Raw genomic sequence first — 15,143 nt, 5'->3', positions numbered from 1 at the left:
TAACAATGTGCGGGTTTTATACCTGATGAGGGAGGGGACAAAAACCCAGGCTTGGCGAGCACCGGAGGGTCCTGGGACCACACGCGGGCACAGTCCTTTTGGAAGATACCTGGAATTATACATCAAAGGCCGGAAGATTGTTTATTCCTCTGGCCAAATAATCCTCATGATAAATTTCTCCCAAGTGTTAACAATACTGGCAAACCTTCGGCAACCACAGTAATCACAGGTAGCGTTTTCCAGGTTCCTGCTGTGTGCCCACTCATTTCATTTTCACAGCAATCCTGAAGAGAGGGCACTGGCCTGTCCGCGCTTGGGGTGTGGAAGCGGCAGGGAGCTGAGGCAGCGCCAGGCGGAGCCGGAGCACGTGAGGATCAGAGCCATGCTGGGGCCGCCCAACGACCTCACTTCTCATTTTCCTGGGGAGTTGCAGCACTGAAGGAGGATTTGCTGATTTCCACCCACAGATGCACTAACATGCGTGCAGGGATGCCCCCACCACCCCTGGCCCACCCTCCAGGGTGCAGCTGTGCCCACTCCTGGGTCTAGACCCTCCTCCGGCACACTGGACCCCCACCCCTTTCCATCAAGGGTGCTCCCCTCCTGCAGCACGATTCTCCCTGTCAGTTTGTAGAGAGGCTGCAGTTTCGGTGATTCCTCCTCCAGGGCAGAGCCTTCGAGAGACGCCCAAAGTCGCCGTCTCTGTGCTCCATTTTCAATTTGTGACAATTAACAATCCAGGATCTGCATGGAACACGCAGCTTACAGAGCAACAACAGAGGCCCCAGCGTTGCCCCCATTGCCATTTGCCACTCCGGGGACCCGTGCCCCGACCCTGGCCTCCTTTCCACTGCATCTTTCCAAGTTGTTTTTCCCTATGGCATATACATACCTTGGCTTAACAGCTAGTGAATATTTGGGCTTTGTGAGCATATGAGCTGCAGCAAATAGAACAGGAAAGAGCCCTGCCTTCCCAGGGCGCAGCTCACCGAGGGAGCAGGGAGTGGTGGGCAGGAGCCGGGCAGAGAGGGCCTGTGGCAGCTATGTGCCCAGCCTCTTCACCAAGTCTCCCCGCCTGGGAGGGGAAAGACCGTCTGCACTGACGAGTGAGTGGAAGAGGCTGGTGCCAGGATGTGTGCGTCTCCCGTGAGCGGGCGCACACTGAGAAATGTGCAGTTTGCACACAACCTCTTCACCTGTGGTTGGGGAAAATGAGGCTGCCCCAGAAAGGGGGCACCAGGGGAGCCAGTGGACAGTGTTAAAAATATCACTGTCCTGGCCAGTGCAGAGCCTGATGGTAGGTACCAATTGCGAATGAGCAATGAGAGATTAGGTTAACGGCCCTTTATTTGTTCCACTTTAAGAACCTCTGTTTGAATTTAAAACACTAAAAATTTTCTTTTTTGCTTTTCAGGAAAATGAGCTCTTTTTAGTACAGTTCTTAGAAAGCCACTTGGTGTAGATCCATAATATCCCTAGTTATCCTTGGTAGTAATTTTTGGCATTTTACATTTCATTTCAGCTCTGATCATAAGGCTGAACTCTCTGTTCTGGCCGCAGTTTCCCTCATCATGATTTTTGTGTTGGTTCAGAAGAGGTGCTCCCTGGCATCAAAAGTGGCCATGGCGTTTGGCCTGCTGGGCATCTATTGCTACAGGGTGGCCATTGGAAATCTGCTGTTCCCGTGGCAACAAAACAACAAAGACATCTCAAAGTAAGTGTACTGGCAGACACGAGCATTTGTTTTTAGATCTGTTCTAATGTTTTATGTACTAAAAAATGCCATGCAATCTTGAGAACATTGGAGTTTGGTCTTTGTGAATTGTGATTTTGTCAACAGTTACTGACTGCCTCAGTGAACCAATTCTGTTAGCCTCTTTTTTTGAGAGGAGAGAGACAAATAACCTGAAGTAAGGTCACTAAGATTTATTTTTCTTTTTAGTAAGGGATTCTTTAAAAATAAAGAATTTAAAGGATTCAGTTTTGCTCCATCAAGAAATAACTAGTAATGAGGATAATAACGAGTGGATGCTTCCTAGCAGTTGGGGGGCGAAGCATGCCAGAAAACCAAACTTTCCCATAACTTACGTGAGCTCCTGGAGCGGGGGCTCATGGTGATTGAATCGTCAGTACCACTTTTTGCATGTCAGAGTGGCAGCTTTTTTGTTTTTAATGGTGATGTGGGTTGGGGTGGGCAGAGCCTGTTCTGGAGGGCTGTTTGTAAAACGTGTTAAGAACCTTGACTTTGTCCAACCCTCTGACTTGGGTGTCCTCTTATAGAATTTATCTCAAAAATACAACCAGAGGTAAGGCGAGAGACTGGGATACGGGCATTCTCTCTGAAGCATTACTTTACAGTTGCACGCACAGAGTAAAAAACAAGGTAGTTGGCCAACAGTAGTGGATAAGCCTCGGAGTTATGGTTGCAGGTCTTACAGTTAAGGCTTTAACCCATTTTGAATTTATTTTTGTGCATGATGTAAGAGAGTTGTCCAGTTTGATTCTTTTAAACGTAGCTGTGTAGTTTTCCCAACACCATTTATTGAAGAGGCTGTCTTTCCCCCATTGTATATTGTTGCCTCCTTTGTTGTAGATTAATCGCCCATATAAGTGTAGGTTCATCTGGGCTCTCTGTTCTGTTCCATTGATCTATGTGTGTGTGTTTGTGCATTACCATACTGTTTTGATTACTGTAGCTGTGTAGTATGGTTTAAAGTTAGGACATGTGATACCTCCATCTTTGTTCTTCTTTTTCAAGATTGTTTTGGTTATTTGGGGTCTTTTGTGTTTCCCTGCAAATTTTAGAATTCTTTGTTCTAGTTCTGTGAAAAACACCATTGGTATTTTGATAGGGATTACATTGAATCTGTAGATTGTTTTGAGTAGTATGGTCATTTTAACAATATTAATTCTTCCAATCCAAGAACATGGTATATCTTTCCATCAGTTTGTGTTGTCTTCGGTTTCTTTCATCAGTGTCTTACAGTTTTCCAAATACAGGTCTTTTACCTCCTTAGTTAGATTTATTTCTAGGTATTTTATTCTTTTGTTGCAGTTGTCAGTGGGATTGTTTTCTTAATTTCTCTTTAGGATAGTTTGTTGTTAGTTATAGAAATAGTTTGTTGTTAGCTATAGAAAAGCAACAGATTTCTGTTTATTAATTTTGTACCCTGTAACTTTACTGAATTCATTGATGAGTTCTAGTAGTTTTTTGGTATTGCCTTTAGGATTTTCTATGTATAGTATCATGGCATCTGCAAACAGTGACAGTTTTATTTCTTCCTTTCCAATTTGGATGTCTTTTATTTCTTTCTCTTATTTGATTGCTCTGGCTACGACTTCCAATACTATATTGAATAAAAGTGGCAGGAGTGGGTGGGATGTCAAGGTGATGCCAAGGGCCTGGCTGAGGTGACGGCAGAGTGGCAGGCCTTCACCTGAGGCAGGGAGGTCAGGTGGGGAGGGCATGGTGGGGAGACATCTTAAAGACTGTTCACTTCAAAGTCTGAGTCTCTGGGCAGATGTCAAGGCTGGATGTCACATGTGAGGCGTCCAGTCCAGGGGTGTTTGTTTAAATCTCAAAGTGCAGCACATGAATAAATTCCTATTTCCTCTCGGATGAACCTGATTTCAGCATCACTCACTTCAAGACTTCGATGACTTCCTTACCTTTCATGGATACAACAGCATGTACCTTGTTGGTGCCCAAAATATAGGCCAGTGCACCCTTTCATTAACCTGCACTGCTTGGTTCACATCTGTCCCGTAGAATGCTTCCATCCTCCACCTCCAAGAGGGTCTCTCCTGATTCTAGACCCCTCTTGGTTCTAGATCTGCCCCAATTCTAGAGCTGCCCTAATTCTAGGTCTCCCTGAAAGCTGCTTCTCTCCTTTCAGTCCCCGCAGGTGCTGCTTTCCATCAGTATTCTAGAATCCTCTGCATTAACTCTTGACTTTCTTCTCCACTCTGAAGCCCAGACCTGGCTGGAGCAGAAAGCCAATTTTCAGTGCTTCTGGATGTGCAGGCACAGCTGACTGGTTAGGGCAAGAGGTGGATCCAGTAATGGCATCCGGTGGTGCTCTCCCTCCTGTTCACAGTCAGTCTGCCCTGGCGTCCTCCTTGATACAGAACCCAGCCCCTTTCTTCTTTGAAACTTCTCTGATTACTTGGGCCTTTGCTCATTTCTCCCTCTTTGACCCTGTGGGTCTGTCATCAGCACTCAGCTTAGCACACACCTTGGCTGTGGTTGCATCTGACCTCAGCTCCTCCACCAGGGTGTAGCCCCATGGCAGGCCTCATATCTGTCTCTGGTGTCTCCATGTTGCCAGTAGATAGTGCTCCACTGTTTAAATTAAACTGATCATCCTAAAAAAAAAAAGCATTTTTAAAAAACGCAGAAACTGGGCTTCCCTGCTGGTGCAGTGGTTGAGAATCCACCTGCCAGTGCAGTGGACACGGGTTCGATCCCTGGTCCGGGAAGATCCCACACGCTGCCAAGCAACTAAGCCCGTACGCTACAACTACTGAGCCTGCGCTCTAGAGTCCGCGAGCCACAACTCCTGAGCCTGCCTGCCTAGAGCTGTGCTCTGCAGCAAGAGAAACCACCGCAATGAGAAGCCCGCGCACCACAATGAAGACTAGCCCGCGATCACTGCAACTAGAGGAAGCCCCGCATGCAGCAACAAAGACCCAACATAGCCAAAAATAAATAATAAATAAGATAAATAAATTTATTTTTTTTAAATGCATAAACCTTTTCCTAAGAAAATCTGATATAGGAAAATTCTGTTTTCAACACAGATACATTCTTTTTTTAAAAAAAAATATTTATTTATTTAATTTTGGCTGCATTGGGTCTTCATTGCTGCGTGCAGCTTTCTCTAGTTGAGGTGAGCAGGGGCCACTCTTCGTTGCAGTGCACGGGCTTCTCATTGTGGTGGCTTCTCTTGCTGGGGAGCACAGGCTCTAGGCGCGCGGGCTTCAGTAGCTGTGGCTCGCGGTCTCTAGAGCACGGGCTCAGTAGTTGCGGCGCACGGGCTTAGTGACTCCGCGGCATGTGGGATCTTCCCGGAACAGGGCTTGCTTGAACCCGTGTCCCCTGCATTAGGAGGCGGATTCTTAACCACTGTGCCACCAGCGAAGCCCCCAGATACATTCTTAAGGTGAACATTTCATTTAAAATGTTATTTACTTAGTGTCACTTTAAATAATCAGCTTTTCTAGTATTATATAAAATGTTTGATTTATGAAATTGATCTAAAGTATGTTTTAGGAATCTATAGTGCCATGAATTGTATCCTTTACGGACGATGACTGTGCTGACATACGTAACCCACAGTAGTATTTAATGTTTACTGTGTGCCAAACACTTTACGTGCGCTCTCTTGTTTAATTGTCAGGACAGCCTTGTGAGGTGTAGGTACCATTTCTCTTCATTTTATGAATAGGAAACTGAGCATCGGAAGTCGTAATTCACTTGCCCCAACAGCAGAGCTCGTCTGTGGCAGTGCCCAGACTAACCTGGCGCCACCTTCCTCCAGACCTGCAGTCGGGACTGCACCACTGCACGTGTGTGTCTATAAATACACACAAAGCACGTACTGAAATCTGCTTGGCTGTGAACATGCTCGGTTGGGTCTTAGCATTTATGAACTTATGGAATTTCCTGACAGAGCCGGACCTTCTCCTACTGCAGTGGTTTTTCAAACTAATTATGCAAAGTAGGTGGACAGTTCTTTTGGCTACAAGTGATGGCTCTGGTCCTACACCCAGGTGATCCTTGGGCCACATGAGCAAGATCTCCTGTAAGCCGGCTCCATCAGGGAAGTGAGCACACAGAGGACAGGCCTGCCGGCCTCTGGGCAGGGGGTCCTGGGGGGCTGATGTGCAGAGGCAGACGCCCTCACTTCCACAGAGCTCCCCCAGCGGGTGGTTCCTAAAGCTTGTATTGTCAGCTCAGTAGACACGTGGTTTTCATGGGAAAACGTGTGTTGGAATTTTTCTAGCTGGTGCTAATGAATCTGACTTGTTTTGCTTTCTTTAGGGGCATTACTGAAGCTCGTTTTGTTTATGTCTTTGTCCTTGGCGTTTTGTTCACGGGCACCAAAGACTTGCTTAAGTCTCAAATCCCTGCTGCAGACTTCGCAGTCAAGACCATGGGCCTCTGGGAAATACACAGCGGGTTCGTGCTCCTCGTGGCGCTGCTCCTGAGGCCTCACCGCCTGCCCGTCCTAGTGCTGGGCCTCGCCATCCAGGCCGTCATGGCTCGGTACGTCTGGACGCCCCTGAGGCACGACGCAGCTCAGGTCACCGCGATGCATTACTGGTTCGGTCAAGCGTTCTTCTATTTTCAGGTAGGTTTTCATCACGATCGTGGGTAGAAGACTATTAACTTTTTATGTCGTTTATCTTTTAGTTTTTCTTTGGGAAAATTTTACCATAACCTAGGAAGTTATCATGTATGTTTAGTGAAAGAACTGTCCGTGTGACGCGGTGAATTATGCTTAAATTGCACATATAACATGAAGTACATTTAGTTACTTAAGACAGACATCCTTGGTGGCAGTGTATAGTAGCCGCACTGGCTCTGCTTTCAGCGGGCGGTTAGGGAAGCGCATCGTGTCCCCGTGGCCTTATCGAATGTGGATGATGACTGCTCTCACCTGCTCCCCTGGCTGTCAGCACTGGGCAGTACTGGGGCTCCCCACTTGGTTATTAATCTCTTGGGCCCCGTGCTTGTCACGTCTTCTCTCCAGTGTTGAAGGGCCCGTAAAGGCAAGTCCAGCCGCCTCCAGGGTAGACCTCAGTGTGCAGCTGTGTACTGGGGAAGCACCTGGACAGGTGAACAGAGCATCCAGCTCCTGGCCTTGGAGGGACCGAGTTCCACCCCAGCCTTCCCGCATCGCTGCCCTGGGTCAGGTGGCCCTGCCCTTGACCTGTACCGCACGCGTCACCCCTGAGGGTAGAGCGCAATCGCCGGAGTCCCCACCTCGCTCCGCACTCTCCGGCCAAGGAACTTTGCAAACCTACTGAACGTCTAAGTGTGTTTTCCCGTCTGTACAGTGAGGATCTGTATTTCCTCCCTTCTCCTCTGTCTAGACCCTGGAGCTTGCCTGGTTCTCTGTGTCCCGACAGCTTGGCCTGGGGCCTCTTCCTCGTCTCCTCCTCCTCCTCTCCGGGTTTCCTGCTGCTTCCAGCCTCACCACAGTCGCATGGCTTTTCATTTTGTTCCCTGAAGCCCAGAAGTGGGTAGGGGTAAAGTACTAGAAACCTGTAAGTCCTGGAGGGATGTGACCTGACCCTCACCCTGTCTGTGCCTCCCCAATCCCCCAACCCCACTTTCCTTCCATCTCCCTTTCAGTCCAGCTGTAGCCTCGCCCCAAGGACCCCCACTTTCAGTGCCTACCGTTGTCACCAGGACCCCGCAGCGACATCACAGCTGGGGTCCTTGCGGACCCAGGGAGTGGACTGCACCTCCCTGGAGTCTGAGCCACCCCTCGCAGGAAGCCGCCCTCTCTGACGACCGAACGCCAGACCACGGGTTCTGTTCCTTGTGTGCCTCATGGTATTTTACCGCCAAGGTCACGGCTGTTCGTACCTGTCTGAAGGAATGCAGAAGGTCCCGGGCGTCGTGGATGTGGGGAAATGCAGAGCTCGCATTTCCAGAATTGCAGAGTACCCGCCGGGAGTGCGGAGACAGCCAAGGGGCCAGCGTGAACGTGGGCCCCGAGGGAGGAGGGAGGAGAGCGGCCGAGCGCCCGTTCCCAGCGCCCGTTCCCAGTGCGCCTGCGTCGGAGCTGTCCTGCCGGCCGGTTGGCACAGCTCATGTGTGGCCTCGGAAGGACTGTAGGTTTCACTGCACGTGTCAAGAAATGTCCAGGTGGCCCACGTCAGTCTGTTTCCTCTCTTCATCTGGACGTCACTCGCAGGCCTGTTCCTGGGGGTCGCCTCCTGTCTGGAGGTCAGCTAACGATGGTCACTCTGTCTCTGAGCACAAGTGGCTTGGCTTGGTGGGGAATGGGAACGCTGTCACATCGGAAGATCACCTCGTCCCTGTCCCTTCTCCAGGCTCCCCAGGGCCCAGCTGAAGAGTGGGCTTGTCTGATGAACGCAGGACACCCCTGCCCGGGGGTGCACAGCCCCACGGCTCTGTGTGGGAGCCCTCCCGGCAGCGCCCACACAGTCTACAAGCTGCAGGTGTGTCCTGGTGGCACAGCAGGCCCTGCCGGCCTGATCAGGCAGGTGCCCACAGTCTCCCTCTGAACCCAGACGGAGAAGGCGGCTGCTGGTCAGGCAGCCTGGCTCAGCGCTGCGGCCTCAGTGTCAGGAAGACTGACCACAGGTAACGCCCGCGCGAGGAGGCAGACTCTGACGTTCGGTTCGCTCCTCCGGGGCACGTGGCCTCGTCCCACGGGGGTGAGCACGAAGCTTCCGTGACGACACGTGATGCTGGCACATCCCAGGCGCTGCCCGTGGGCAGCCAGGGTGCACGAGTCCAGCGGCCACGGGCGTCCCTGCAGCGGGCGCCATCAAACGTGCTAGAGGTCCCTCGGGAGCAAGAGCGACACGGGCCGGCCCTTGCACGGCGGGCCCCACAGCAAGTCGGACAAGCAGCAGTGCGCGGGCTCGGGAGCAGAGCGCCCCTGGGGCCTTGCTCATCTCTCTCCTCCCACGGCCCTTCCCCCGAGCGCCGCCCTTTCCGTACTGCCGGGTTTCCTGGCACGAGGGTCACGGGCTCTCTGCCCCTTCTTCCGGCCTCAGCTCACCAGCTCCTCGACGTCTGGGGTCAGGGGCGTGGTGCCCACGTGGCATCCACAGCTCTCCACGGGCCCCTGGGTCTCTCCCTGCCTCAGTTCCCCACCTGCACGGTGTCTGGACTGTTGAGGATCTAGCGCGTTAACGCAAGGAGAGCCCCAGAGCACGCAGGCCGCGCCTTAGGTCGACCCTCTGTGACGGCTGAATCGGCTTCAACGGGACCTGCAGCAACCTGCCTGGTGTCGGACCCGCTTTTCCATCTTCGGCCCACCTCCCCTCAGTGTGGCGTTTGGGACTCTTGCTCTTCCTCCCCTTCTCCTCTCAGCGGCCCTAGGCTCTCCTCCTTCTCCGGGGAGGGAGTCGTGCAGCTGGGGGGAAGCCCAGGCGGACGTGGGCAGAGCAGGGGGTCGGGGGCAAGCTGCACGAAGCAGCTTGTTGTCGAGGGAAGAGCGTGCCTCTTGAGATGTCGGGGGTCCGCACCACCACCCAGTGACTGCCTGGAGTGGCACACGGCCAAGGGAGAAGGCGGGGGCGTCACCCAGCCGGACTTGTGTCCCGGGCCGTCGGGTCCAGAGCTCCTGGGAGGGGCCTTCGCCGGGCTGGGACAGACATTTGTGCCGTCAGACCCGTAAACATCATGAGTGTCTCAGAAAAGGCCCCCAGCATCAATAAAGACTGAGAGCGGAGAGGGACTGAACCTTGTGAGACCCTTCCCTTGGATTCAAAACCTCAGCCTCCCTGCGTGGGACAAGCTGTCCTGGTACTGGCCCAGATCTTGCATCTGACACGGGAGCCGCACACCAGGCAGCCAGCCCGCCCTCCCTCCGCCACCTGACAGCAGCGTCCACCCTCGAGCGCGCCCATGCCACGTGCAGCCCTCACACTGGGTCCCTGAGGAGGGAGGTCGGTGTGTCTGTCTGAAGTAAATAGATCTGGGGAAGTTGGGAATTTTCCATAGTTCATCATCAGACTTACACTTGTATAGCTTCTCGAAGGTAAAAGACATTCCACTTGCTCCTCCTGCCTAGGCGTGAGGCGGGCAGGTGGAGGGACAGCATCTCGGGTCAGCCCCGGGACCAGGAGTGAACGGGCAGCTGGGGCTCCTGTGTGTCCAGGTCACCGTGGCCGGCTCTCACAGTTGCTAGTGGCCATGGTGTGAGACCAGCCGGCTCAGCATGTTTCTCCCCGTGTCCAGGGAAACTCCAACAACATCGCCACCGTGGACATCTCAGCGGGCTTTGTGGGCCTGGACGCCTACGCGGAGGTCCCAGCCGTGCTCCTGACGACGTTGGCGACATACATGGGGCCTGTGCTGTGGGCCAGCCACCTGCTCAACTTCCTGACCTCAGAAGCCAGCAGGTGAGGCGCCTTCGTCTTTATAATCTGATGGCAGATTAAGTCCTGTGCCAGAGACAGGGTGCCTGAACCCCAAGGGCTCAAAGGTCTCTTTCACCGGTTTTCTTTACCTTGAACAGTCCACAGTGCGTGGCAGGGCTGGTCTGTGTGGGGGCGGCTCAGACGCCCCTGCTGGCTTTTTCCAGCTCATACCAAGGTGTGTCCCAGAGGGACAAGAAGGAAAGTCTCTTTTCATTTTCTCTCCTTGCTGGTGACCTGGTTGGAGCACGGGGCGGGGGAATGGGGGTCCCTTTGGCACAAGAGAACAGGAGGTGCTGTTCTCACCTCCAGGGTCCCTGCTGGAGAGAGGGGCCTGGACAGTCCCGAGGGGCTGGCCTTGGGCTGCAACTCTGTGTTGCCCTGTCCCACCCCCATGGAGTCCAGCGGTCACCAGCCCCAAAGGCTCCTTTCCCACCAGACTGACAGGGCAGCCCACTGCTCTGTCCTGCCCAGCACGTCCATCCGTCCACGCCTCCCCTGCCTGTTTACCCCACAGCACTCCCACCCCCTCACATGCAGCGCTTCCTTCCTTGTTATACACCGCTCCCCTCAGAAAGGGGGCTTCACGAGGAAGGGGCCTCCAGCTTCTACCCACACAATGACCTCGGTGCCCGGGCCCACCTGGCAGAGTGCAGCCCAGGTGGTGTGTGGCTGCCTGATTCTGTGCTTCCCACACGGGGCCTGGCTCCCTGGTCTGTAAAACAGGCGATGGTGTCGCCGCCATGGGTTGTAGGCCCATGTGAGGTGCCGCGGGGTGTGAGGCTCCCTTAGCATCTCTGAACTCCTGACCCGCTCCCCTCCGCACCCCGGGGGGTCAGGCGGGTCAGGGAGGCCCCAGGAGGACACTTTGCAGCTGAGGGGAGGGCGAGCTTCCTGCCCCTGCCCCCCTCGGGGCCCCCACTTCTCCACCCGAGTTCGCAGCACAGGCCTCACTGTGGTGATGTCTGACCCCACACTGAACCTGGCCCCGCTTCCTCGGCCTCCTTGGCGGGTTCTTCTCAGTCCCACGTGTCACCCCCAGACCAGCTCCTGAGACACAGGGCTGCGGGACCCTCTACCTCTGCACCAAGCTCACGTCCACGTCGATGGGCGGGGTGGAGGTGAGCACCGGATTTTGGAGCAAGAAAGCAAGGGACGGCTCCCCCTGGGGAGGGTGGCCTTCTGCTGTGCGGCCGCTGGCTCCCGGTGGGTTCTACCTGCTCTCCACTCTCCAGACTGCCACGGCTGAGCCTTGGCATCCCCAGCGAGAGGCTCTCTTTCCCCAGCTGCAGGCTTCCTGAGGACGAGGGAAGTGCCTGCAGGTGGCCTCTGGGACGTCTGCGGACAGACTCCCCTCTGATCGGCCACCGCTGATCTGGTCTCGCGCGAGCCGAGCGCCTGCTGGCGGGAGCGGAGGGCCGTGGGGTCGCTGTGCGGCCCAGGACGCCCTTCCAGGCTTTCATGCTGGACGTGAACCCACGTCAACTGCAAGATCGCCGCTGAGCTGTGGGTTCTTTCATTAGCGGATTCCTAGATGCCCCGGGGGGTGGGTTTGGTGGGGTCGAGAGGCCCAAACTGACCGACAGGTGTCTTTGCATGTCGGGGACCAAGGGGCCGTGAGCCGGTGAGGTGCGCTCACCGCTGCCCCAGAGGGCTGCCTGCTCTGGAACACGGCTCTCCGCGTGTACCGCGTCTGCAGACCCCAGGTCTGCTGACCCAGGTGGGTGAGGGCCAGACGGTGAGAGCCTGGGCTTCTGTGAAGAGCAGCTTCCTCGTGCTAAAATCACAACTTGATTTTCCTGGCACTTCTCATCTATTACACTTGTACTGGGGAGAAAAAAAGACAGATGAAAGCATTTTTTTTAGGTGAGTTGAAAGCATTTTAATCAGTTGGAGAGTGTTGTATGATGTTTTCCCTAATTAAGGAATGTTTGTCCTTTATTTTAGAAAAGGTTTTTCTTCTTCATTTTCACTCGTTTCACTCATTGTTTCTACTTTTTCTAGTAAAATAAGAAAACTATAACCAGATTAAAGTGGTAGAAAAAGAAAATATGTTTCTAATGGCTTAAAATTTAGGCCCTGGGTGGCCCGTGCCCCTCTGCTTTGCGGGCTGGCCTCCGGTCTGGAGCTCGGCAGCAGGGACAGCCGAGCGGTCCAAGCTGCACGGCCTTCGTTCATCCCCTAGGTCGCAAATTGTCATTTGTTGAGGTTACGGGAACTGTCACCCCACTGGCTGTCTCTGTGGAAGGAAGCCCAGTCAGAGCCTTCCGAGTGTGTGAAATCGAAACACAAGGAAGTGAGTGTCCTGAGCTCCCTCGCTGTCTGGTCAAGAGGAGAGTGGGGTCAGCAGGCTCCCGGCTGAGCACAGACGCCCTGATGCCCCAGGAGGGGGCAGCAGAGCCCGCGCTGAGGCCCGTCATCCACTAGGCCTTTCCCTAGGGTGCCCCTTGCTGGGTATTGGGGGAAAGGCCCTGGGGAGGGAGGAGGTGATGCTTCGGGGCCCAGCTCTCCAGGGATCCCCTGCCCGATGGACTGGATCCCAAGTGGGACCCCAGGTGTGGGCGTGAGGGCTCACTCCAGGAGCGTGTGGTCTGGTGGGGCAGAGGCGAAACGACCCGGTCACAGCACTGGTGTGAGGGGTCAGGTCGGCATCCCAGAAGAGGGCCTGCGGGTAGGAGTCGAGGCTGCGTGATGCATCAAGGAGAAGTAAGCAGAGCGTGTGGCCTACCGAGGGTGACGGGCACCTGGAGAGCCCAGCAGGAAGGATGCGCACTGAAGCCCCCGTGGGGAGCCAGTTGGGGCCAGGCAAGGGCACCGGCATGCGTGACGGAGCCCCTGCTCCAGGAGGGCTGGCAGCAGCGATGCACGTCGTGGGTGACCGCGGACAGGCCACCTGGAGACTCGGTGCGGGGTGTGAGGAGAGGTGCCAGGACTGGAATCTGGAAAGCCCGGCCCCCGAGGATCTGTGGGGTTGACAAGGAGTGAAAGGTGCCTGGGCGGTGGAATGTGTCATCCTGAAATGGTCACGGTCCCCGGAAGGTGCCTTGAAGAACAGGCTAGATTTATGTAATGGTGTGGGGATGGCTTGGAAGCAGAGGCAGTGCGTGCATGTGCCTTGAGGGGGACTGTTCTTATTTCAGGAGTGAGCCAGTGTCCCCAGACCAGACCAGACAGACCAGACACCCCACTGGACACCACACGTATATCATCCTTGCGTGATTTGCTTTTCACTGTTTATATGGTATAACATGCATAATTTCAAAATAAATGTAGAATTTGGGGATGCATTTTTCAAAACTGTTTTGCCGATTGTGGTGGCCCTAAGTGACTGGAGGTGGCCGTCTGCAGCTGGCCTCTCCTCGGGCGCCACAGTGCCCACCAGACCGAGTCCCAGGAACAGGAATTACCGTAGTCAGGGTACAAATGTCGATTATGTGTGTGTGTTCATGCCTCACATGCTCCAGAAGCGGCGCGTACTAACGCACGTTTCCCTCTTGATTAACAGTGGTTCGGCGCTGAGTCACGCTTGCTTCTGCTACGCACTGATTTGTTCTCTTCCAGTTTCTGCGTATATCATTTTGGTGACATCCCTGCGTTATCATTTATTTATATGGAGTGTGTTTTCTCCAAAACTTCTCTATGAGGGAATGAATCTGCTCATCACAGCTGCTGTCTGTGTGTTCTTCACAGCCGTGGACCAAACCAACACAAAGTCTTAGACTAAGCTATTAAGACACTGGAAAAAGAATATATTTTTAAACTTTACTGTTTACTTCATGGATTTGCATAATGAAAGAAATCTGTTTAAATGCAAGATCATTCTTAAAAAAACAAGGTGTGAATTCTATAATGTTGGTGAATAGTTTCAATTTCTTTGACTACTGCACTTGAATTTAGGTTACATAGTAAGTGGTTTAAAAAGGTCATTTAAAAATACTTAGTTTGGATATGAATTGTATTCCCCTGTTGACAATCACTCCAGAAACTTCTGAGCTTTTAATTTCCTCTGGATAAGTTACCCAAATATAAAATCTGTTTAAGCTGAAGAATAAAAAGTTTCCAGGTTTGTCATGGTGCACGGGAGCCTCGGAGGGCCTGGGGGCTCTGTGGGACGAGGCTCGCCTGCTGCCGGGGTCCCCTCGCAGAACTCAGGAACTACCGGGGTCCCCAGCAGCTTGGGTTTATGGGGGCTACGTCTGTCAGCATTTATGGCATTTAAAATTAAAACTAAGACATTCAAAAATATGTATTCATTTGAAAATAAGGTTATAAACCCATTGTGTGTTAATATAACATTTTAAAGAAAAGTATATTTTCCAAAACAAAAATATGTAGCGAGAAGAGTGGCATTGCTTTACATTTTTGTAAATCTAATGTCTGACTCAATTGAAGGTGGTTGGATTCTGCATCTTGTGGTCTGTGTGTGTGGTTGCATCAGTTGCACAGATATGTCATTGGAAAAGGGAAAGTACTTTATTATCCTTTTCTGATCATCATGGATGTTCTTTCTTGATACTGCACTAAAATTGGACCTGTGATAGTTTCTTAAAGGTTAGCTGGAGGAAGAAGAAATGAGCATGTGTAAAACAGGCGAAGACCTACTCAGGTCTCACCTGAGTGAACAGACTGGCACCCATGTCCGCTGCCAGGTTTGACAAGGACTATGGCCATGGTAGGTACTCTTGTTGGGGAAATCTGGGTGAATTGTACATGGGACTCTCAGTAATATTTTTATAACTTGTGAGATTTAAACTTTTCACAATAAAAGTTATTTTAAAAAAGAACAGATCGGTTGCATTGTGGAATCTTAAACCGTATCGATGAACTTTCATGCTCTGCTTCATTAAAATCCATTGATCTGTCTTGCTCTCTGAATGGATCTTTTACATGGGTGTGATTCTGTAACATCTGTATTATCATTTGCAAAAAACGATTCTTTAAGCTATATAGATCCGAATGTTGACCCAGTCCGTCATTCACCAAAATTCACTTGTTAGGTCACCAACGGTCTCATC

At 52.6% G+C, this 15,143-nt stretch overlaps 1 protein-coding gene across 3 annotated transcripts in view; it reads left to right on the top strand.

Annotated features, from left to right (window-relative positions):
• Nucleotides 1–14,914, top strand: part of PIGG (phosphatidylinositol glycan anchor biosynthesis class G (EMM blood group)) — a 36,896-nt gene extending 21,982 nt beyond the window's left edge. For 2 of the 3 annotated variants that reach the window (XR_010841175.1, XM_059067386.2), the window contains 4 exons: nt 1,523–1,714; nt 6,044–6,353; nt 9,950–10,113; nt 13,634–14,914. Coding sequence is in view for 2 of the 3 variants with exons in the window: in XM_059067386.2 (XP_058923369.1) it covers nt 1,523–1,714; nt 6,044–6,353; nt 9,950–10,113; nt 13,634–13,847 (880 nt within the window). In the remaining variant the exon portion in view is untranslated. Of the gene's footprint in view, nt 1–1,522; nt 1,715–6,043; nt 6,354–9,949; nt 10,114–11,170; nt 12,002–13,633 lie in introns of those variants that run through there. The other variant, XM_067036882.1, reaches the window with a different exon arrangement.
• The last annotated feature ends 229 nt before the right edge of the window (nt 14,915–15,143 follow it).

Source organism: Kogia breviceps, chromosome 6, assembly GCF_026419965.1.
Source record: "Kogia breviceps isolate mKogBre1 chromosome 6, mKogBre1 haplotype 1, whole genome shotgun sequence".
Lineage (NCBI taxonomy): Eukaryota > Metazoa > Chordata > Mammalia > Artiodactyla > Physeteridae > Kogia > Kogia breviceps.
Note: the sequence above shows the minus strand (reverse complement) of the source record. Positions and strands in the feature narration are given on the sequence as shown.